This window comes from Dipodomys ordii, unplaced genomic scaffold, assembly GCF_000151885.1.
Source record: "Dipodomys ordii isolate 6190 unplaced genomic scaffold, Dord_2.0 Scaffold61, whole genome shotgun sequence".
Classification (NCBI taxonomy): domain Eukaryota; kingdom Metazoa; phylum Chordata; class Mammalia; order Rodentia; family Heteromyidae; genus Dipodomys; species Dipodomys ordii.
The window spans coordinates 7,019,395-7,044,007 of record NW_012267277.1 but is presented as its reverse complement, the minus strand read 5'-3'; the positions used below and the strand labels follow the sequence as shown (position 1 = coordinate 7,044,007).

The 24,613-nt window shown below is 42.3% G+C and overlaps 1 protein-coding gene across 1 annotated transcript in view; it reads right to left on the bottom strand.

The window, feature by feature from the left end:
* Positions 1-13,691: 13,691 nt before the first annotated feature.
* Positions 13,692-24,613, bottom strand: part of Ppap2b (phosphatidic acid phosphatase type 2B) — a 76,378-nt gene continuing 65,456 nt past the window's right edge. Inside the window, exon 6 of the mRNA XM_013022288.1 lies at positions 13,692-15,740. Within this exon, the coding sequence (XP_012877742.1) occupies positions 15,615-15,740 (126 nt within the window). The 3' untranslated portion in view covers positions 13,692-15,614. The remainder of the gene's footprint in view (positions 15,741-24,613) is intronic.

The window sequence follows — 24,613 nt, the reverse complement described above, 5'->3', positions numbered from 1 at the left end:
TGTTTGCCTCCCGCAATATCACTTTCCCCCTATCTGGGTCATTCTCAGCATACCGACATTCTATCATTTCTGCCATCTTTAAAGCGAAAACAAAAGCAAACCTTAACCTAAGCAAGATCAAACATCTCTTCTGGTTTCATATCCCCCTCCAGCTCACCAGCCCATTTCTCACTTCCTGAGTTCAGGATAACTAATTCATGAAGGGTTGCCTAGGCCAATGGTCTCCACTTACAGAGGAAAAGAATTTGGAATATGATAAACTCTGAGTCATATTTTCAAGTTATATCTGAAATTGTCACTGTCCTCAGGCCCGAGAATGGTGAGTATGTTTGTTAGCACGACATGGCCCTGCCACAGGGCCAGCTTCTGCGTGTTCTGCATATTTGCATAAACAATTTATGGTGACCTGTAAACATCGGCATTTTAAAATAAAAGAGCTTAATCCATCTTTAAAGTGTGTCTAGTTAGATTCAAATATCTTTTAGGAAGTGTTCCCTTAAGAAATACAGGATAAAGCTCTTCTTTGGCTACTGAATTTTTACAGAGTTCTTTTTATTCTTGGATCTTATATTATCTTTTAATTTATCCCCCCACACACACATACAACACACCCCAGAATCTTTGCCTAATATTGTAGACTACATGATGTGAAATCTTTTATTGCTCATCCTATCATACATTTGTGAGAGAATCAGAAGGTAGGATGTCTAGAAACAGATTTTTTTTTTGGAGAGGTCAAATTGGGAGTCTTCATTAGAAAGCTGGTGAATGCAGACAGCCTCCTGAAATGTTTTTCTATTCTTCAATTTCATAAGATTACAAAATAAAACAAGTCCAGGTGCAGTAGAATTACCAGCCACATATACTGTCTGGTCCTGGAGCTTGAACTCAAGGCCAGGGTGCTGTCCTGTAGCTTTTTCAACTCAAGGCCAGTACTCTACCCCTTAGGCCACAGCTCCACTTATGGCTTCCTGGTATTAACTGGAAATAAGAGACTAATGGACTTTCCTACCTAGGCTGGCTTTGAACCACTCAAATCTCAGTCTCCTGAGTAGCTAGGATTACAGGTATGAGCTACTAGCACCTGAATACAAGCTGAATTTTTAATTTATGATTGTTACAATTTTTGTTTTTTGTTATTTTCCAATGTGGTAAAATACACACAATGTACAGTTACTGCCTTAACTATTTGTAAGTGTTCAGTTCAGCAGTACTGACAATATTTACATTCATCTCACAAAGCTGAAACTCCAATTCTGTAAAATCAGTTTCCAGTCCCTTCTCTCTCTGATTCTGAACAACTACCATTCTGTTTTCTGTTCTCTGTGAGTTTCACATCTCCTTTCTTTACTCATATAAATGAGTGAAACCATCTCATATTTGTCTTTTATTGATTCATTTTGTATAATATCCTCAATATTCTTGCTAGTTGTAGTAGGCATTAGAGTCATTTTCAAGACTGAGATTCCACTGCACACACATGCAAACTGTGAATTTTAGTTCACACTGAGATGGGTTTTGGTTCATTCAACTTTTTATTAAGCACCTACCAAGTCCCTGAATGTGCAGGACAAACTAGAAATATACAAAATTCAGTTTAGTGTAGATCTCAAAGTGGACCCCTCTCCTATCCCATTTTTAATTCATCAGTCAAGTCCTTGAACCTGAATATGAAGCTGGCCATGGAACCCCAAAGGTCCAGTTTGGTCAGTAAGAACCCCAGGAAGCATCCTCTGAAAGAATATCAAGTCTTCAGGTTCTTCCTCACACAAACTCCAGCCTCTGCTTTGTTTATACTCACTCCTTATAATCATGGTCTATGTCTAACTCTCATGAGATTGTAAACCAAAGAACTAAAATATAGTTCACTTCTGTAATCCTACTGCTTCAAGTACATAGCAATGCCAAGTAACTACTAAATGGGTTTTGTTTGGGAGGTTGTATGTTTATTTGTTGATGGTACTGGGATTTGAACTCAGGGCCTTCCACTTGCAAACACTCTGTCATGCCCCCAACCTTCTCTTTTGTCTTTATCTTTCAGATGGGTCTTACACTATTACCTGGGGCTAGACTTCGGCTCTGATCTACCTACCACCATGGTATTTCAGGGTAGCTGGGATTTCAGGCATGTACTGCCATGCCCAATTCCAAGCATTGTTCCTCATTGTTTACTTCTTAAGCTATTTAGCTTTGTTCAACATTTGTTTAAAAGTAGTTCAAAAGTTATTGCTTATTTACTGTGTGCCTGACTCTGTTCTTGGAGATGAGGTTCTAACAAAGAAGGAAACAATGACCCAGATCCTTATGACACATCCTAATTGGGGGATGAGGGACAATAATAAGAGAAATACCATGCTGTAATTAGAATGAGGGCTACAGTCTTAAAGGCCTAGGCTTCCACTTGTGCTGGAGAAAACAATCCATAATTTCCTCTCTCCTTACCATTATCAACACAGCAGACTTGTGTGACCTCAAAAGCTGCAGGGATCTCTCCTCACCTACCAGCAAGCAAGCAATTTTGCAGTGGGCTGGATGTCTGGTGTGTCCTATAAGTACATTCAGCTCTGACATTATCTAACTGGACACAGCAGGAGGTTGCATAGGATAAGGACTCAGCACCCAAGATGGTGTCCATTTTCATACTCAGTCTTGGGCCTGGGCCTCTGGGCCATCTGATGGACCAGCTGTAAACAGAGGTTCCCACAAGAGCCACGTCTGAATTTATTACTTTTCTCTAGCACCTCACAGAACTCAGGGAAACAATTCCACCCTTCTGGATGCTCTGGCCTCTAGGAACCCCCAGTATTTGGCTCTCTGGATGCCCCAAATCCTGTGCTTTAGAGTTTTATGATGATTTCATTGCCCAGGCGTGATGACTGAATACATAGACAAAATGGGGTTGGACAAAAAGGACATTGTCCAAACATGATTGGATGAAAAGGACATTGTTTAAACATGATTGGACAAAAAGGATATGAACATTGTAATCAAGGCTTGTCTGCTTCAGCATTGTTCTGGGCCTCGGAAGCTTTCTTCCCTCCAGAATATGGGGCAGGATCCCTGCAGAAAGAGGAAATTCTTATGACCTAGTGAGGCACAGGACTGGTCAGAGAATTTCTTTATGGTCAGCTCCAACACAAAAAGCCAAGGATGATCAGAGCTTCTACAGTCTGCCTTGAGTAAAGAACAATAAGCCAAGAAGTATGAATACACACACACACACACACACACACACACATATGCACACATACACACACACTCACACACATGAACTAAAACATCCCAGGGATTCTTTAGATGAGAATATGAAAGAAGACTTTTTTATGGAGTTATTTGTTAAGCAGAGGATGACAAGAAGAAGCCAGGAAGAGAAGGTGAGAGGGAAAGCATTCCTGGCAGAAAGAGCAAAGGTAAAGAGGCTTCAAAGCAGGTAGATAGCAGCTGGAAGTAGATGAAAGCCTATCATTGCTATTTAAGTCTAGAACATATAACAGTAACTTTCACATCTCTCACTGAAAGGATACTGAGCATAAGAGTTGAAAGATATAGTTGGAATATAGTTATAGAAATATAGTTATATATGTATATATAGAATATAGCTATAGAAATATATAGAATATAGTGAGAAAGAAGGTGTTTGTAAGAACCAATTCATTCCTCAGAGTTCTAGAAAAGAAGTAGCCTGATCGAACCCCATCCTCAATTGCCCACTCTTCTCATCCTGCACCTTTGGCCCCCTTATAAGATATCTAAGTCACTCACAGCTCCTGGCTTTCTCCCACTACATCTCCAGTATTGACTGGACAAAGTTTTTCTCTAGCCCAGATGTTTATTCTGGGTTAGAGCTTCTAGCCCCCATTTTAGCTTTTATAATATAAGTGCTACTGTTTGTTTTTTGTTTTGTTTTGTTTTTGTTTTTGCCAGTCTTGGGACTTGAACTCAGGGCCTGGATGTTGTCCCTGAGCTTCTTTTGCTCAAGGTTAGCACTCTACCACTTGAGCCACAGCACCACTTCTGGCTTTTCTTTTACATGGTAGTGAGGAATCGAACTTCATGCATGCTAGGCGAGCACTTTACCACTGAGCTACATTCTCAACCAGTGCTGTTTTGTACATTGCTGTCTTAATAGCCAGGCTATTTGGTACATAGGAGATGCTCAATAAATATTTGTTCAGCGAATAAACTGGGAATCTATTTGTCTGACCATCATTTACTGGATTTCCCCATCTTAGTGCTTCTCAAGTTCAACATATTCAAAGCAGGATTCATCTATAGTTCATCCTCCTTAAGCCCTCTCTCAGAGATCAGCACACACCCTTATTGGATGGCCCAAGTCAGAAACGTGGGCCTCATGTTTGATTTCTTCTCTCTGTCTTCACCCATACCCAACAGATGCAGATTTTTTTTCAGTTCTATTTTCTTTTCTTTATTTTTTTATTCTTTGTTTTTTTTCTGAATCAATGCCTGCCTCACCATCTTACTTCCCCAGAGTGTGGCTAAACTCGGCATCACTTCTCACCAGTATTACAGCACTCTCCTGGCCTTCTGTTTCTCTCATAGGAGCCTTGTTTCGATCTATTCTGTACAGTTCCTACCACAGCTGATCGTTTTAAAATTATTTCTATTTTTAAAATTTATTTTAATTTATTTATTACACGTTTTTATTGTAAAAATAATGTACAGAGAGATTACCTACATTTCCTATCGAGCACTGATGCCTTCTTCTTTGTTTTTTCCCTTCCCCTCCCCAAATTAGAAAAATATAGACAGATGCAAGGCACCAACATCAAATACAACGAAAACAGGGTAAAATTATTTCTAAATTGTAAAAGTTACATATTCATTTGCAAAATATAGGTAATGCAAACTCAAAAAGAGAATGGCAATCACCAATATCTGTTATGCAACATTAGCTATGGTGGTTGAGTGTTGTCTTGTGGGGCTGAGTAAAATTTCTCTGAATTAGTTTGGCCAGGCACACACGTACTTCCTTGTATGAAGACAAGGTATGAATTCGAACTGAATCAATGTATTTAAGCTTTCACTTTTGGGGGGTTTGGTATTTTATGATTAATGCATTGCTATACATTAGTTGAGCACATTCACTATAAACTATCTTGCCAATGAATATATCGATGCATCACCATTACCTCATTTTTCTGATTACTTGGTATTTATTTTGTTTTGCATTTATAAGACAGATTTTCATATCCCTTTTTTTTGACAGTACTAGGGAGTGGACTCAGGGCCTCACATTTGCCAAGCAGATTGCTTAGTCTCTTTAGCCACATTCCTAACTCCTTTCTGCCTTTTTGAGGTCCAGTTTTTCATGTGATGTCTGGGCCAACCTGGGCTGTGATCTTCCTACTTGTACTTCTACTATTCTCAGCCCTTGATTAAGATAAGTCTTACAAAGTTGGCTTCCTGGGCTGGCCTCAAACTATGATCCCCCAATTTCTTCTTCGTAAGTAGTTAGGATTACTGGATTGACAACACTACCCTACCCACACCCAGTGTCAATGTACACTGTACCTAATTTTTATTTTCATCTCTGATTATCCACTTCTGATAAATTGCTAGAAGTAAAATTACTAGCTTACATTATTTTTACAAATTTGATTCTTCCTGCCAGGTGGCACAAAATAATTTTAAAACAATCAAATCACGTTATTATCCTTTTTCTATCTCCAAAAATGAACTTGCAAAACTATTCTAGGCTTCACAGGAAGGTGTAGCGTGTGACTGTGTGACATGGCCTCTGTGTACATCTCTGACTTTGCCTTCTTCTCTTGCATGAGGGCCCTTTCCCTCAACCACATCACGAGTGACACATTCAGGAAATGTGTCAGAATTTGGGGCCTGCTTGTGTTCTTTGCCTGGAAACTAGGCTTCCTTTTCTTCATGGATCCAACTCCTACTTGTTGCTTCAAAATTGAGAATTTGGCATCAATTTCATAAAATGTATAATAAAATGTCTTCCAATTAAGTGTTGGCCAGGAGTCAGACTCTGTGCCCAAAACTCAAGTCATTTAATCATTTCAACATTTCTGGGTGGGTATGTCATGCTCAATATCCAGCTGAAGAAATGAATGCTCCATTGGTGAGAGGCTGAGGTAGTGAATGGGGCAGAGTTGAGATTTAAGATCCTGTGTATTTAACTCTACACCCATGCTCTTCATCAGAGTAATCTGCTTCTGTCCTGACTGTTCTGTCCTTTGGAGTCCTCTCCTCTGGGTTTTCTCTAGCATCCCGGGCCTGCCTTTGTCTTTCTGTTTGTCTACATATCCAGCTCTCTTCTGTGACGTTAATTCCTTAGGGTGTGGATGATGTCTAACTCATAGCTTAGGACTCAGTGACCATCACTGAATGAATGCCTAAAGCAGTAACCAACACAGGTTGCACTCTTACTTCAGTTTTCCCTCATTTCCTTTGCTGTTACTAGTGATGACATCATGAATTTGTCTCCTTGGGGGATCATCACTCATTTCCCTTGATGATGTCTTAATTCATGCTAGGGGCTGTCTCCCAACTGCGCAGGGGCGATGATGTCATGGTCACAAAAGTCCTCTGCTAAAAAGGGTGGACGCCAGACAGCTTCCCATGAAATCAGCAGAATAAAAAAGAGGGTTCATGAAAGTACCAGCAGAGGATGTTTGATTGCCCACTCATGTCAGAGAATGAGAGGAAAGGACACCAGACACAGAAGGCAGAGGCTTCACAAGATAGAAAGAGGCTAGTGTGTGTGGCAAGCTCTGACCTCAAAGAATTAAAAAAAAAAAAGGAAAAGTGAAAATTTAGCATACAAGCCCCAGTTAGCTTTTAAAAAGATGAAACCCATAGGAACCATTGCTGTCCTATTTAGGTCCAATGTCTTTCTACCCCTCCTTCCAATACCTCCTACCCAAAAGCAGTGTGACACTCCCTCAGCTACAGCAGATGCTGCCCTTCATAACAGATACTTCCCATAGTAAGAATTTCTGTCTGGGAGCTGCTTGGACCACATATTCCACAGTTTGGTCACCAAAGTGGCAATTATCCTTCACTTCTCCTGTCCACACTCACCGCAAACATTGAAGTGTCTCCACAAGTGACACCTAATGGTCTGTGTCACCCACGCAAGAGAAGCAGTGTGGATATGAACATACACACATGGATTTGGACATGCTAAATGCATATCCAAATGTTCACATCGAATTAAACACGCACAGGCTTTCCCATATCAAATAAAAAAAGAACTCTATGTATCTGTTTAGTTGAACATTTATCAAAGGCCTACTGTGTGCTCCATCCTAAGAGGGAAAATAAAGGGGAAGGCCAGGAAGGTGGCTCATGATTGTAATCCTAGCTACTCAGGAGGCTGAGATCTGATGATCATGGCTAAAAGCCAGTCCAGGCAGAAAAGTGCATGATATTCTTATCTCCAATTAACTACCAGAAAGCTGGAAGTGGAGCTGTGGCTCACGTGAGTAGAGTGCTAGCCTTGAACAACAACAACCAAAAAATCTCAGGGACAGTGTAGGATTGGCACTAAAATAAACAAAAATATGTGTGTACACATACATATAATGATATATATATATATATTTGATATATATGGGATAAGATATTGGCTTGCCTTCACATGTTCACAGCCAATAAATGAGATAGATAAGACATACAAGCAGTCAACTGTGGAACAAGGAGATAATGGAAGGATAGTAAAACTAGCCAATCTAACCTTAGGGCTCAGCTTTCCCAGGAAGGCAGAGGTAGACCTGTCCATGAAAACTACTGAAAGATGTAACCACATATGCAGGGCAGTAGGACCCTGAAGATAGTTCAGCATAGCCCACTTTAGGAGATAAGAGGGAAGGGAAGTACATGGAAACCAATTAGAGAAGCAAGTCTAAGATCATGAAATCAATCCCAGGCAAAACTTCCTTTAGAAAACTAAAACAAGCAAGGGAGAAAAGAAACACTGGTAGAATGTAACAGTTGCCCCCTTACCATTAATATATAAGTCAGAGCAGAGAATTCCATCCATCTGAAATGAAAATGGAGTATTTAAAAAACAAGGTATTGTGTTAAGGCTGAAGTTGGAGTTGAAGTAAATAGAGGGAAGATCATGTAGTCTTATACGTCTGCTAAGGAGGTTGAACCACCTTCTGAAGATTTTGTTTGTTTATGACAATCTGGGGCTTGAACTCAGGGCCTTTCCTTAGCTTTTTCACTCAAGGCTGACACTCTACCACTTGAGCTTCATAGCTTTTTGCTAGTTAGTTAGAGATAAGAGTTGCATGGACTTTTCTGTCCCAGTTGGCTTCAATCTTTTATCCTTAGATCTCAGCCTCCTGAGTAGCTTGGATTACAGGCATGACACCAGCCCACTGAAAGTTATCTGTAGAGGGTTTTGAAAGAGAATGCCATAATTAGATTTCTCTAGCCCAGGCCAATGAGAGACCTGGGACTTCAATCTGTCAGGTGCAAACACAAAACTGCTTTCTAGAGATTAAGACATTTGGGCTCCCACAGAAAACACCAGCCCTGATGTAGATAAGATCACAATAAAACATTACAAACCACACACACTCAAGATATTTAGCATTAAATGCCAAAATTAAAGCCCAAAGGGCTTTACTTGTTCATAATGATCATACTGTTAAAATTTAAAAGTCTGACAATACCAAAATTGAGGATAGAAATCAACTGGCAATCTCATACACTGAGGCCAAAAGTATGAACTTGATACACATATTTTGGATACCACATACTGCCTACTGATTCCATTCCAAAGTATAGTAAGTCTAAAATTCTTACTTGAGCAAGAAGAAAAACACAGTATCCACTACTTCATTGTTTGTTATACGGTATTAAAAAAGAACAATGTACTTCAATATTAAATGATGGTATACTTATATACAATGATGCCACAGAATGCTTTCAATGAGCATTCTAGATTTGTGTTGCTGTGTTTAAACTGAAAATGCAATATTGAATGGTTATTGCTGATTTTATTTTATTTATTTATTTATTTATTTTGGTCAGCCGTGGGGCTTGAACTCTGGGCCTGGGCGCTGTCCCTCAGCTCTTCAGCTCAAGGCAAGCGCTCTACCACTTGAGCTACAGCGCCACTTCCAGTTTTCTTCACGGTCTCTCCTGCCCGGGCTGGCTTTGAACCGCGATCCTCAGATCTCAGCCTCCTGAGTAGCTAGGATTACAGGCGTGAGCCACCAGCACCCGGCTTGTTATTGCTGATTTAAAAATACTATTTTTATAGTATGGATACTTCAACACAGTTAAAACTCAGAAACAGTTCTGTTTTTTGCTCATGGATATACACATGTCCATGAGTACAAGTAGAAAACCTGAAATGCCAGAATGCAGAATAGTCTTTATCTGGGGACATCTGTGTAGAATGGAATGATTGGGCCAAATTCATGCCGCAACAGCTATATTTCAAAATAATATTTCATCAGGAAAAAATTGGGCAAAGTGCTTATCTATTAAAAATGTGGTTAGCTTATGGTTATCATGCTTTCTTTTTGTATAATAGTATATTTTCAAAATAAAGTGAAATTTAAAAGTAAGGATTAATTGAAGATGATGGCCCATGCGTGCCATCCTATCACTTGGGAAATAGAGGCAGGGGTTCAGGCTAGCCTGGACTTCACAACACACCCTGTCTCAAAACAAACAAACACAAACAATAAACAAAGCTAAGTAAACAAATACTATACTAAGGATTTTCTTCCCTGAGCAAGTGACTGGCATGGTTCTGTACAGGTTTGTTCTTTAGAAACTTTCCTTTCCCCTTCAGGGAGTAAATCTTAGGAGGGGATAAATAGAGGCATGGAGACCTGAGGAAGAGGCTGTGGCAAGAAATAGGAAAGAAGTTCATGAGACTGGCATAACTTGGAGGTTCGTGGGTTGAAAGAAATGCTGAATTTGAAAGCTATTCCAAAAACAAAACTGCTGATGTTGTTAGCCTTTTCCCACCCCCGCTTTGGTATTACAAAAAAAAAAAATTTTTTTTTAGATGGCTCTGATGGCTCATGTCTGTAATTCCAGAACACAGAAGTCGGAAGCAGGAAGAACACAAGTTTGAGTCTGAATGATAAGACCCTGTCTCAAAAGATACAAAAAAACATTTTTTGTCTTTTTAAATAAGCTATTTTATTCTTCCATTTGCAGTTTAAATATGACAAGTAGACAAGTATACAGACCACAGGTATATAGCTTAATAAATTTACATTCAGTGATTGACACTTAAGTGGTCTTCTCTCCCAGTCAGCATATGCCACAAAAGTAATCACAGACCTAAGTTCTATCACCATAGAATAACTTTGCTTGCTATAATTTTATAAAATGGAATGCATAGTTTGTATTCTTTTTATATCTGGGTTCATTCATTCCATAGGTGTTTTGTGTAATTCACTCATGGAGTTTTAAGTATGATGGTCTGTTCATTTTCATTGCTCAATAATATTCCTTGTGTGAACAGCAAGTTCCACTATTTAATTATCTGCTGTGTTGATGAGAATTTAGATTGTTTCCAGTTTTGGATAGCGCTGCTACATGTATTCTTGTAGATGCCTTTTGCTGAGCATGCATATATCTTGTTGGGTATGTTTTAAAAATACAATTTTTAGAAGATAATATCAGCTTCATTAGGTACTGGAAAAGATCTCCAAAGTTCCAATTTATATCACCTCAACTATTGTCTCTCATTTATAACAGTATTAGATACATGGTGATATTTCACAACTAACAAGTTGAGAATCTATCATCTCCCACTTGTATAACCTCTGTTTAAAGTTTTAAAATTAGATTGTCTCATTTTTTCTTATTACTTCTACCCTGTTTTGGATTTAAAACAACCAAAGCCTTCTGGATACTGCTATTCATCTATCTGGGATTTTTAAATTTTTATTAACTGCTCTCTTTTTGATGGACATATGAGGGTCCAAATGTGATGGTATGTTTTAAGTATATTGAATATCCTACATACTTGTCATTACTGGAAGGGATCTGAATTCAGGTCCACAAGGTTCTGTTTGGTTTTGATGAGACGGAGTTTCACTATGTAGTCAGGCCTAGACTCAAACTCATGATCCTCCTTTCTTAGCTTCCCTAGTGAAGGATTGTAGGTAGATCTTTACATCTAGCCTGACAAGATTTTTAATTGAGTCTCAGTTCTTGTTTTAGTATAATAGAAACAATCAGATCATTCGCTCTATTGGGGGGGGGATTTAAATGAAGCAAATCACATGAAGTTCCCATGTCAATGCTTACATATGAACAGTCCCTTGGAAATATTTGTGAATAAGCTAATGAACATCTGAATTCATTCCAACTAGAAGAAAATCTTACCCAGACTGTGGGCTGGTAAGTTTTTTATTTCCACACTGGGGGTGGGGGTGAGGGATGGAGTATGTCCTAACTTGAAAAGAAGAAAAAGTTTTGCTGATTTCTATGTCTCGCAATCTGGTCAATTGGGTAGTTATCAAGTCATGCGACTTTCTGGCCTAAATGCTGATTGGTTCAACAAGTATCAGGAACTACTCAATGCCAGACAGGAAGGTAGGACAAGGCAGTGAGGAAGGAAGTCTTGCTTTTGTTCCAGAGCATCTTATGGTCTTGATATGGATCCCCCCCTCCCTTTTTTTTTTTATTTTTTTCAGTTGTGGGACTTGAACTCAGTTGATGTGGATCTTTACTTACATAATTTTAGCCCATAAGGTGAGCTGGTTACTGACATCTGTCAAGCAAGAGTGTCACCTCTAGGGGTGTGGCTAGGTATGTGCACACCTGACCAGAATCTGCAGCATAAGGAGGCAAAGAGCTGGCGTCCTTTTCAAACTTTATTGGGCACATGAGAATGGGAATCCATATGTACATGTGATCTGGGGGTCTTGTTCATAGAAGATTCAGGTTCTAGAGGTCTATGTGTGTATGTGTGGTAAGGGAGAGGGGGGTCCTGCTTCTGTTGTCCAGCCATACATAGTTATGTATCTACTTTTGAGAATCAAGGGTCAAAGCCGAAAGAATGGCACGAGCAAAGAAATGTAGAGCAACAAACAATCCAGAGCTCAGAGACATTAAAGTGTCCAAAGGCTCAACTCATAGCCAGTAAGTGACAGAACAGAGAATGTAACCTGGGCCCAAGTCCCAAAGCCCATGCACTATCCTGAGTCATGAGGCTGCTTGTCATAGGTGCATGGGTATTGACATCAGGGCTATCTTTCCCATGGCTGTTTCTTCTTGAGGCTAGTTCACTAGTCAAGCAGTTTTGGAAAAGCAACACAGAAAGATGAGGGTGCCAGGGGTTGGGGGAAGGGTGATGACTGTCAGGAGTGTGGAGTCTGCCACCACCAGTTCTTCCACTCCTGTGTACCTCTCCTCCCCCAACCCCTCTCTTTGGACCTTTATTTGTTCTTTAGATTTGACGTGAAAATGTGGATTGTGGCATTGAGGGTCTCCCCAAGCAGCATCCTGAGAGCCTCAGGTACATCACCACAGAAGGGCTGGAAAGTTGCTGGGCAAGGGCAGGGGAGGGGGGAGGGAGGAAGAATAGCAGGCAAACCTTGGTGGCAAGAAAGCAACTTATGATCTATGAGTCACACAGGTCGACTCCAGGCCTTTGAATCAAATGGGAAGGAACTTGCCTGGGCTGGACTTGGAGCCTCTGTCTTTTTGAGTGTCTGTGAATGTCATACTATACCTGAACCATCACATTTGTTGTTGTTTGAACCATATAGATTAACAGATGGTGCCCTAAAGATGTCCATGTGCAAAATTCCTAGGCTCTGGACACTGTTGTATGTCAAACAGGAATGTAATAGCAGATAGAATTAAGTTTGCTAATCAGCTGACTAACATAGAAGGAATATCTTAGATAATGCAAGGGTCCAGGCAATCACCCAGACCTTCAACTATAGAAAAGGAGGAAGAATCAAAGAGAAGGTAGAGAAGGGCTCAGCCTGACTGTTGTCTTAAAAGATGGAGAAGGAGGGCCACAACCTAGAAGGGCAGGTGGCTTTGAGAAGCTAATGTGTAATGTTTCTAATCTCCACACCTTGCTAATAGCAGCAACTCATGATAGAACTGCCCAGAAACTTCCTGAATGAAAATCTTAGAAAAGTCACTTCATCTACAAATTCAGTAGCATTCCCTGTTCCTTAATCTGAGAACTTCTGTAGGGGTAAACAGAAACACACAGGCAGAACTGGATGGGATATAGGTCTGCTGCCCATGTAACTTTCCAGTTCCCATTTTTCTTCTAGGCAAGAAAATATCCAGGGAAGAAACACAGGAGCCAAAGGAACCCTTCCTTTGATGTGAAGGGCTCCCCATAAGCTCCCCAAGCACACCTTATCTACAGTATGACTCCTTATCTCCTTTTATTCTTTTTTTTGGGGGGGGGCTTCCAGCTCCTGCGTCCCCCATGAGAAAAGCCCTTTAGAATACAAAAGCTCTTTAGAAGAGCCCGAGTTGAAAGCAGAGCCAGAGCCTCACTCTGCAAACAGGCAATCAGAGATGAAAGCACAGCTCAGACATCAGTATCTCCATCACAGACACCAGGTTTCCACTGAGACAATCTGGAGGCGCTGCCCAAATACCCTGAGCCCAGGCAAGCCCACTGGGAGAGGCCTCTTCTTACCCACCTCTCCACACAAACATCCCTGCAACACTCCAGGCGTCTAGTACCTTAGTTAGTTGTGTTATGAGCTTTTATTTTAAAAAGCACATTTAATACAAGTATAGTTTCGCAGATACAAGTTTTCACTTTGTATGCTACAAAAGTCTTTTGAATATTATTCTCTTTACAAAAATGGAGCCTTACAAAAATACTGACAATTTAATGTTTTTTTATACACTTTTCTCTAGTTGCAGTTATTTCTCTTGTTGTAAAATGATAGCTACCACAGAATTATGATATTTTAGTTGAGATTTAAAAAACAACAACAACAACAAAATTAACTCGGTGCTTTTTGAAGCAGCTAAAGTAAATGACACAGGTCGAGACACAGTTTATAATCATAGTGGATATAGCTAAAATTGTTTCAGAAATAATATTTTACATAGTTAACTTTTAAGGTTTTATACATTATTTATATAATATTTATATATAAAAATCATAGCTTGCTATACGTTGAAATGAAAGGACGGAGTCTGTGGTGGGATGTGCACGTGGTCTGTCATACGGTTCATGTAGCCCTTTGAGAGATTTGCATCCAAGACCAAGAGATTTGCATTTCTTCTTTCCTCCTTTCCTTGGTAGTTCAGTAAAGAGGGCCCCTTACTACCGCCCACAGTGGGACCTTGCTTGAAGGACACTTACGGATAGAGGATGAGGACGACTCTGTTCAGAGCTTTAACCCATGTGTTCTGCCCAGCAGAACCCACCAAGAACTGCCCCAGGGGTCAACCCCAAGACAATAGTGTTTTACACAGCTTAACAAGAGCAATTCCCAAAAAGACCTTCTCCACTCCATTATCGTCAAGGGTAGCCTCTCTGGCAGGCCAGCATCAGCTCAGCTGCTAACTCTGGCTCCTTCTGACTTGGAGTACCTAGAAGGGTGGTTTGTTTCTCTTTCTTCCCCTTTTCCCTTCCCTGTTTCTTGAACAGCAGCTGCTTTCCATCAGCCGGAGGCAGACCATGCCTTTGCTCATCCCTGGACCTCACAGGGAATCCTGGTAGGTACATAGCAAGGATTTCAAAGGAGACAGCAATAACTGAAGTCTAACCATTTCTAAGTGTGAAAGTGCCCAGTGATTGATGTATTCAGCATCCTGTAAATCAGCTTTCCCCGAATCACAGGATGATGTGTCAAAAGAAGCAAATGAGGACCTGTAGTCTTCATTTCCTCTGAAATTGTGCTGTTTGTGAAGCTCACTCTTCCACAAAGAGTCTCCTAATCTTTAAAGTGTTGATTTGTGAGCTGGGGGAAGAGGATAAAGGCCTAAGGACCAGGAAGGGGGTGGGGAGGGGAGGGGAAATCTGGATTCAGGATCTGATCACGTGACTGTGCAACGTGGTTCATCTCTTATATTCCAAGACCAAAACAAAACTTCCTGAACCAAAGACACAGTAGAGAACAGAACCGGATGGGCAGAGGGATGTAAGAGGGGATGCCCGCTGTGGTTCTGGGATGGACAGAGGCTATAAGAGGGGATGCCCTCCCTGGCTATGGAGGCTCTGGATTCAGTGCTGTTTCTGGCATCCTGTGCTTACAATAAAAATTTGAGCTTTCCTCCCAGGCCTGGGATTACTCAGGTCCTACAAGGTGACTGACCAGCAGACTCTGCTCAATCAGGTGAGCATATGGCCCTGAACAAGCCCATGACCCCCAGAGAACATGAACTCTTAAAAACCAATTGCACATCCAGGACTCCGGCACTTGGTGTTAAGTTTGCTGGGTTTTTGTTTGCTGGTTTCCACATAGGTGAAGACTACCTATTTTGGAAGGCCACAAGGTTAAGACTTTTCTTTGTGTGTTGCATTAAAAATAATAAAAAAAAATCAATTGGGCACAGAGGTTTTCCCTACATTCTACTGTCTGATGAGATTGGCGAGCAGCAGGAACTTGCTGTCAGCAGTCATTTTACAAAGACAGCTCAGGAGGCAGCAGCACCTACACCATGTTGTGGTGATTGTTCCTGTCAATGACATCCACGGGTGACAGGATATCCTTCCTGATGGCAGCAGGAGGCAGTGACAGTGTCGTCTTGGTCTTGAAGAGGTCTGACACGAAGAACACCTAGGAGCATAAATCAGAGATCCAAATGAGTAACACCCATCCAGGGCCTGGGGACAGGCAGAGGGAAGTGGGGAGGGACAGAAATATGAGGGAAAGGGGGCCTCAAATGACAGATCTTTGAACAGGATAAGGACCACAGAGAGCACACAGTCTCACTCTTATTGGGCAAATAGGGAAACTGAGGCCTGGAGGACAGTGACATGGGTTCTAAGCTCTACCTGTAGCCCACACTTCCTTATTTCTCAATATCACTGAGCAACAGAAGATAAGCTCCTAGCAAAGGAAGTCACAGTTCCAGTCATAATTAGTCAGCTGTCAATCGGCATTACTTTCCCTTTCCTCACAAAGGAATCCAGGGTGTAACTAAAAAGATCAGCCAGTAAGAATGCCTATCAGCAGGAGCTGAGGCAAGGAAGCAGTGGTAACCAGTTTTTCCAGGCAACCTCATGATATCTATCCACCATGGAATGGGGGTCAACAAGTCAGGGTCTTGTTACTGAGGAGTCAGCAACTAACTGGGAGCAAATGTCAAGGGGGAAAAAAAAATCTCCCGTCCTTATTCCCAGTCTTCTTCCTCCTCACTGGCCTGTGACCTTGTGAATCTTTCTCAGAATCACTGAAACACATTTACTGGACACACACCCACTTGCCAGTGTGGAGGATGGTGCAGAGAGGGTTGCTGTCTCAAAGTCTATGCTGACAGGTTCAAGAGCCTGAAGAGCTACTGGAGTCAGGAAAAACATATGCTTTGCATTAGACAGCAAGATAAATAGGTGGAGATATCCCTTGGAGCCCTTTAGCAATAGGAAGTTTGTATTAACTAATCATAAATGGCAGCTGCCAGTCATGTAACTTTACAGGAAATACATGGCTGGGTTCCAACCAGGGAATAAAACACTTTCAAAGTTTCTGAGTGGAGATGTGACTCCCAGTAGAGTGCTTACCCAGCATGCACAAGGTTCCTAGGTTTGATGCCTAGCACTGGAGGTGGAAGTGGACAGACTGGGGAAGAGTCTCACTGTCCCTCATCTTTCATCTTTCTGAACTGAAAAGTAGTTGTATCACAGACAGACAATAATGAGGGCACTGTGACTTCATTCTGGCTACCTTCTCAAGAAGAAAATGGAGTTCTTAATAAGACTTCCATTGCACTAAGGCTCTAGCAGCCAGCCTTGACTACAGTAAAGTCTCGGATTACTTGTTGAGCCCATTTCTTTCTCTCTCTTTCAGTGTCCCTTCTGAAGCAACAGAGAGGTCAACAAGGTGTCATAGAAGTCACAGCAAGAGCTGGTGATCGCACTTAAGCTAGGAGCAGAAGATAGCTGTGATAGAGGCCATCTGTTCTCTATGAATTTTTCGATTTTATATATGTATACCTACTCCAATGTTTATTTTTCTTTTTGTTTAACAAAAAGTAAATAAGGCTAAGTTATTTTTATGTTATTAAAAGAAAATGAAATAGTAGCCAGGAAACTATAACACCTTAATATACTGGCAACATGAGAGCCATTCAAAGTACCATCTTGGCACAAGGAAAAAACACTAAACCTTCTCTCCCTTCCCTCCCTAAGGAGGTCTGAGGGATGGTGGGGATAGGGGGAGGAATCTGTGTTCCTTGAAAACAAAAAAAAAGCAAGTACCTGAGTATCCCTTGCCATCAAGCTCTGGGCCTCCCCTGCTAGGAAGTCCTTTACAAGTGGAAAGAAATAGCACCCAAGTGCTCCCATTGTAAGGAAATGCCAACAGATAGGATTAAAGCTCAATGTGCTTGATAATGAAACTTTTCAACTCAACCCAGCCTTTCTCCACACTTTACCTTATCTTCCCAGTGGCTTTACTTCTTACTGTACTGAATCCATTGTTATCATGTGACAAGGTGCAGGGGTGGACAATGGCCTCTTCTCTACCTAAAAATTACCCTTCCTTTCATTTTCTGCTTTGTTTCTCAGGAAGATGGATGGATACCCCCATCACTGGTTCTCATCTCCACTTATTCCTGTTTAGCAGAGATTCTGAAAACACGATCCTCACTCTCACATCCTTGACTTCCCAGAGAATGTGTCCCAGACCTAATTCCACCCACAAACATAGCAAGGCACCCACAAACATAGCAAGGCACCCTGTAAACAAACACCTCCACCTTCAAGATTCTGAACCATCTATCCCAGTTTCTACTGGCTTATCTTCTATCTAGTTGTCTGGGCTCATATCTAATCCACATTAGATTTCAGTTCCTAACTGCAAGACAGGCATAATATGAAAGTCAAAGGCAATAATTGTCTCAAGAATTGTCTCTAAGCCCTTCTTATCTTGTACTTATGTCAACAAAAGGTAGGTTTTCCTCTAATGTTCTGGACACAAGAGTAATTCCTGGGCCTAGAATAAGTCTTTCTCAGGTCTCCAAAGCTTTGATTGGCTACACTGCCTTGGTGGGTGGGTTCTTGAAGATAGAGCTCCAGAGCTTATGGCCTCATATCAAACTTATACACTTAGGTTGGCCCAGAATACACTAGGAACTGCTCAAATGCTAGTTGTTGAATTTCTCATTTTCTCTCCCTTACTTGGAAACAAGCTCTCTGGCCTCAGTCTTTATGGGCATAAAAAGCACCTACAGGTATCAGATGAACTACATAGTCAAACACCACATGCACATAGCCAAGTGACAAGATGAAAAGTTGAGCCAGGCCCAGGAAAACCTCATCCCTAGCTGTTCTCCGAGTCCACGGCGGCTGGAGGCTATGCATTTACATTGGGGGATCATGAAAAAGAAGTCTGTTCAGGATTCAAACAGGACTTGGTCTTCCTGATGCTTGAATAGTAGAACACACACACACACACACACACACACACACACACACACACACAAAAGAGCTAGGATAAGCAAAAATGTCTTGGTTTGGAACAGTTCCACTTTCTACAGAAGATGATCTTCACCCAGAAAGGGAATCCAGAGGCCCAGGTTGGGAAGGTTCCACACAGATTCCCAGCTATCCAGGTCCATGAAATAAACTCATTTCCAGCCCACAGACCTACTCCACCTCTCTTCTCTGCTGAGTGAAAGAGTATACTAGACAATAAACACAGTCTCAACAAATAATAAAACCTGACCCAAATACCAAGAGGAATTCTAAATTAAAGTGCCAGGTTATATTTGCTATTCATTTTATTTCTCTGAATCCTTAAGTTCTATAAATGGGCTTCTTTTGTATAAAGAATAAACACAATCAGTAAACACGGATTAAATCCTTGCTGTGTGCTAAGCCCCAAGAATATAAAAAAGGAATATACATCCATAAAGCAGAGTTCATTGCCCTCCAGGAGCTTCGAAGCTAGTTAGGGAGAGAGCTGGGTAAAAGCCAATCATGAATCTGTTTTAAGGACCACACTAACAGGAAGCCAGTGTTAAAGAAGCCTGGAGAGGGTGGCACCTAACCCAGACTGAGGGAGTGGGAACGGGCCTTATAAGGTTTTGCCTCAAAAGATAGATACATGAACTTAGCTTTGAAGGTTGAGGAGCTAGCCAGGCGGTGAAGACCAGATATACAGATACAGGCTGGGGGAGCAGCTTGTGCATAGACTGAGGTATGAGATGACAGAATGTTTGGAAATTGTGGGTACCAAGTATGCCAAGGACAGAACGATCCATAGAGATGGACAGCAGAGGGCCCGATCTTGAGAAGCCTCCCTTGGCCATATTAGCAAGTCAAACATCATCCCTTTGGCCCTAGGAATCATTGTCAAGACTTAACAAGAAGCATCCTGTTGGAAAGACTTGTATTTAAGGTAGTGTATGAATCTAAATTGGAAATGGAGTCAAGGAGAGTTCAGAAAGCCTGAAGGTGGACTTACTGGGGCTCTGAGCATAGTTCTCAATCACCAACCCACAATGAAGACAGAGGAAGAGATAGATTCTGAAATGCTCCAGATAGGACTATAGCAGACAGAGGTGGCAGGAGTATGGGGAAGAAAGAGGTAGTGGTGGTGGTTGAGTTTTAGGGGGAAAGTAATGTTTTTCTTGCCAGTTCTGTTTTCTAGTCTACAAATCTTTACACTGGTTCCTATAAAACCTCTCACCAGCCGGGCCCCAGTGGCTCACACCTGTAATCCTAGCAACTCGGGAGGCTGAGATCTGAGGATCACAGTTCAAAGTCAGCCAGGCAGGGAAGTCCATGAGGCTCTTATCTCCAATAAACCACCAGAAAACCAGCAGTGGCACTGTGGCTCAAGAGCTGAAGAGCTGAGGGACAGTGCCCAGGCCAGAGTTCAAGCCCCAGGACCGGCCAAAAAAAAAAAGAGACAAAAAACTCTCACCATTGGGATAATTAGGCTAGGGGAAAAATGATAGTTCAGCTTTCTTCCACCTTCTAATATTTTGGCTTCCTGTGACAGTGTCTTGGGGAAAGTGATTGTGACTTCAGAAGACTGTCAAGTTCTTCTGTGGCCAGATGCAATATCTGATTTATGCAAACTCTCTGGAGAAGGTTTCTCCTTCTTTAAGAGTGAGACTACACATAAATGATGCCAGAGGGACTCTATTCTGAAGTGAGGAGATAAACCATCTACAGGGAGTCTCTTTGTAAGTGGTAGAGTAGCTGACATTACTGTTCTAGCACCATTACTTGCCAGCTTCTATTTGCATCCTTGCTCCACCCACCCTTTCCTCTTCCCACACCATGCCCCAACCACACAGTACTGGTAAAAGCCTTTGCTCTTTAAATTAAGACAGACCTATGGGAACAGATACCACTGGCTCATGTGTTCAAGGCCTAGCTATAAAATAAAATCTCTTCTAAAATCTCCACCCCATATACGGAAAGAGAGGAAAAAGGAGAAAGAACCTGTAAAAGAACAGACATGCTGGGCATGGTGACACATACCTACAATCCTAGCACAAGTTCAAGGCCAAGCTGGAGACCAGAGCAGAGTGACAGAACATGAATGAGCCAACACAGATTTGGCTGGATCTATGATGGGATTTTCCCCTAACACACATAGGATCTGCTTTCGCAGACCTGCAATTTCTGGGCTCTTTTGGAGAGTGAGTCAGTGAATTGAAAGAAAAAAGATGCTTCTGATGATTTATCTTCAACATTCACCTGCTAAAGAGATACCAGCCAACCTCAAGGGCTGCCGGGATGCTGCCTGGCCCTGAGCTGCAAGAGGCTGATGCTGTCATGAGCCTTGTGGTGAGCCAGAAAGAAAAGAAGCTGGCTGGAAGTCAGGTTTTTACTTCCGCTGGGGTAAATGGCTAGCTAAGTCAGCAACTTTTGACTGTCATTTTGTTAAGGGCTGATTATGACAAGCAAATTATCTTTAAATGTTTCTGGAGTGCTTGAGAGTATGTAAGTGGACTCCTTGAAGATAGGCATCGTGTACTCAGACATGAGATTTGCATAATCTCCCACTGAGCTTAGACACCAGCACTAGAAAAGCCAGGGAATTTTAGAATCTCAGAAGTAGAAGGAAACTGAGCTATTTCTTCTGGTATTTTCTCCGAGTGTAGACCACAAACCACCTGTTTCAGAATTGCCTGTGTGGTTCTTGTAAAAGCGCATTCCTAGACCCCTGGCAGATAAACCGGGAGTGTAGCTTGAGATCTACATCTTATCAAACATTCCAGGTATGATATAAGGTTATCTGCTATGTGGACTAAGGTTAGGAGTCTATAGAGATGAACAAACTGGCTCAAGTCTCCCTTTGTCATTGCATTATTGTATCACACACTATGTAACCTTCAGTACCCTCAGCATCCCCACAGATAACTTCCTATTCTCTTTGGTTCCCATACTGAAATTTTAATGACTTTCCATTCCAGGGTAAGGCCATAGGCTTTGATGCATGGTGCTTTAAATGCGATGTCACGTTTCCCTTCTAGATGACAAGTTACTCAAGGGCATGGTTTGTGTTGAGTCATCTTGGTGCTCAAAGCCCAGAAATTACAACCTTGTGTAAATCTGGTCCAGCCCCCATGTGACTGAACAGACCACAGCTGCAGTTCCCTCTGCCTTCACTCCAGTCCACTTTGCCCTTTGGAATTCCTTTTTGGCTCCCTGATATACTGAACAATCTCACAGATTAAGGAAAGAAGAATTTTGAGGGGGAAAGCAAGCTCTGGGAATGGAATCTCCCTTATGCCCAGGTTCTATAAGTGCCGTCTAAGGAAAAACCATCTTTGGCAGGCTGGACTTTTGACTACTTGGGAGCTGGTGGGAATCACAAATTTTTTGACCTCAGTAAAGGGCTTTCAGTGGTTGTTGGCTTGGTGGGTTTGACAGAGTCCATGCTGTAATTCCAGGGTGCATCTGAGAGCAGACACAAAGGAATAGTGTCATACGGGTCATGCAGCAGGATCTAGTTCCCATATTGCTGTTACTCTGTGACCCAGGCTAATTCACACTCTTGTGTGGTCCTGAACCGACACAAAACGAAACAGTTTTAGGATTCCAGATGCCTTGTATTTGTGTGCAAATGTTATAATAAATAAACTACTCTATAGTTACTATAGAGTTTAAATGATATAAGTGGAAGCATATTGCAGACCTACCAGAGTCCATTCAAATCCTATGTCATCCACCCACCATCAGGAAGAAAGAATATCACTGCCACTGAGGAAGTTCGTGCCAGAAACAGAAGAAGAGAATTTGTGGAGCATGAGAGAAAAGCTGGGCCCTGCTGAAGAGGAGCAGGGATCTGTACCTTGTGAGGCACCTGCTAGAAAGATATGGTAGGTGAAACCAAGAAGAGGAGGCCCACAGTGGGCTATATGACCGGAGTGGTATGTTAGGTCCAGAGCGCAGGAGCCTGAACTCAGAAACTGGGTCCTCATAGATGACAGGGAATGGACAAAGGCACTCCCAGAATTTTCCCAATTCTGAAGCCAAAAGAGAGCAGGTGACTGTCATTCACTGAACTCACTTCCCCCCACTATCCATCAAATTAAACCTATTTGCAGTCCTGAGAAACTATCCTGAAGTAAGGAGGCCAGGTCTGGCCGGTGCCATTTTGACCACCTGGTGGATGGTAGGGTCTGGCATCTTGTCTTCATGCTGGGGAAAGGAACCTCCCCTTACTCCTACCCCCTCACCTCTGCCCATCACCTGCCTCCCAGGTAATGGGGCAGGCACTTGGTGGATAGGTTACTGAATCTGTCAGTCTAGTGCCTGGGACTGGGAATTTCCTGAGGATCTGCCCCCTGTGCAGACCTATTGAGGCCTGGACCAGCCTAGCTGCCAGGAACTCCATACCACGTGTGTCTCTGTGATCGTGTCCTGTGTTCTGTCTCCTGGGTCGACTCTAGTCATCATGGCGTCCCAATTCAGCTCTCTACTGGAGCTGAATTGGCTTGTTGGTATTGTTCTTGTTATTTCTTTCTTTTTTAGCATGTTTCCTAGCTGTGTTATGTGTATTTGTGTGCTACAGGCCTTTGTAACAACTGGTGGCCTGCAGCCTGTTAACTGTATAATAAAGATTCTAATATTCTATATTTTAAAATGTGGCTTCTGAGATGATTCACCTTACAACAATCCCATGTTCTTTCTCTTTCATCTCCTAGTCTCTGTGCTCTTCCTTTTGCATGAATTCCCACTGGTATCTTTTGCATCTTACAGAAAATTTCAGGGGTCACCTCTTCCAGTTTTTCTAATTCTTACCACATCTGTATTCCTCACTACCTGGGTGGTGAGGCCCTCCTCCTCACAGCTCACAATTAGGCTTTTGCAGGGCCATATTAGGGAGCTGGTTTATCTATTTCACTGGAATCAGCCATTCAAACGGTACAGATGAGACCCAGTAGTTCTCAGCACAAATCAAGAGACCAGGAATAGGGTTCTGCCTCTGCCTCTGTGAGCCGGGTGCATTCCACCTTCTCTGCAATCCCATTTCCTCTTGCAAGGCTTGTCATGGTTGAACTCTTCCTCACACTAGCATTCTTTGGTCTCTCTTCCCAAGGTCACCACCCTGGGGCAGAAACAAAGAATACCCTTGCCCTTCCCAGCATCCTGGAGGAAGATAGAAATGCACAAAGAGCAACAGTGAGCGGGGCCCCACCCCAGGGAAGAGGAAAACCAGGAAAGACTGCTGTGTGTTTATGAACTTCAGGGGCAGCTGCTTCCTCTCCAGAGCCCACAGCCATGGCAGCCTAGCCCTCCTTTGACCCCTCCCAGAACCTCCTTTTTTTCCCCCCATCTGTTAGCAGGCCAGCGAGGAGGTTATGCAGGTTGTTACTAGACAGGAAATGAACTGATGTCCAGTGGCTGGGTGAGTCCAACTGTAGAGTGTGCATCTTTGATAGGGTGATTTTAGGGGTATACAGGGCCAACAAATGCTTGTATTTGTATCTGTCTCTGCCAGCCCGTGTGCCTGGAGTTCTGAATTCTGCAAATGAGAGAGGCTGGATGCCTAGATACTTCTGAGTCTGTCTGGGCTGTGGATCATGGAATGGCCACGTCTGCGAACATGCGCACTGGTAGGTGCACAGCTCTGTCAGGCCTCAAGCACCCGTGCCTTTGTGCTGAGTCGATGGTGTAAGCTTTCTGTCTCATCATGTTCCTCTGTCTTCCTCTTCTGGAAGGGGTTCAATTAGTGAGCAATGGGAGAGGAAACTGGATCTGCTCCCCTTGAGCACGTGACTTTTGTCTAGACAAGTCTGCTCACTATGACAACACTAGCCTCCACAGACCGGGGGGAAAAGCAATGGACTGTCATAGCTAGTTGCTCAAGGTTCTACAGGGACTGAAGCAACTCCAGGGCAGGCTTTAAGGGCAGTCCATGATCCCCAAAGACAGGGCACTATGACGTGCTTCGCAGGGAGATGCTCCCACCAGAGAACACAGGCCTATCTCAGCTCTATAAAGTCAGTGAGAAAGTCTCTATGC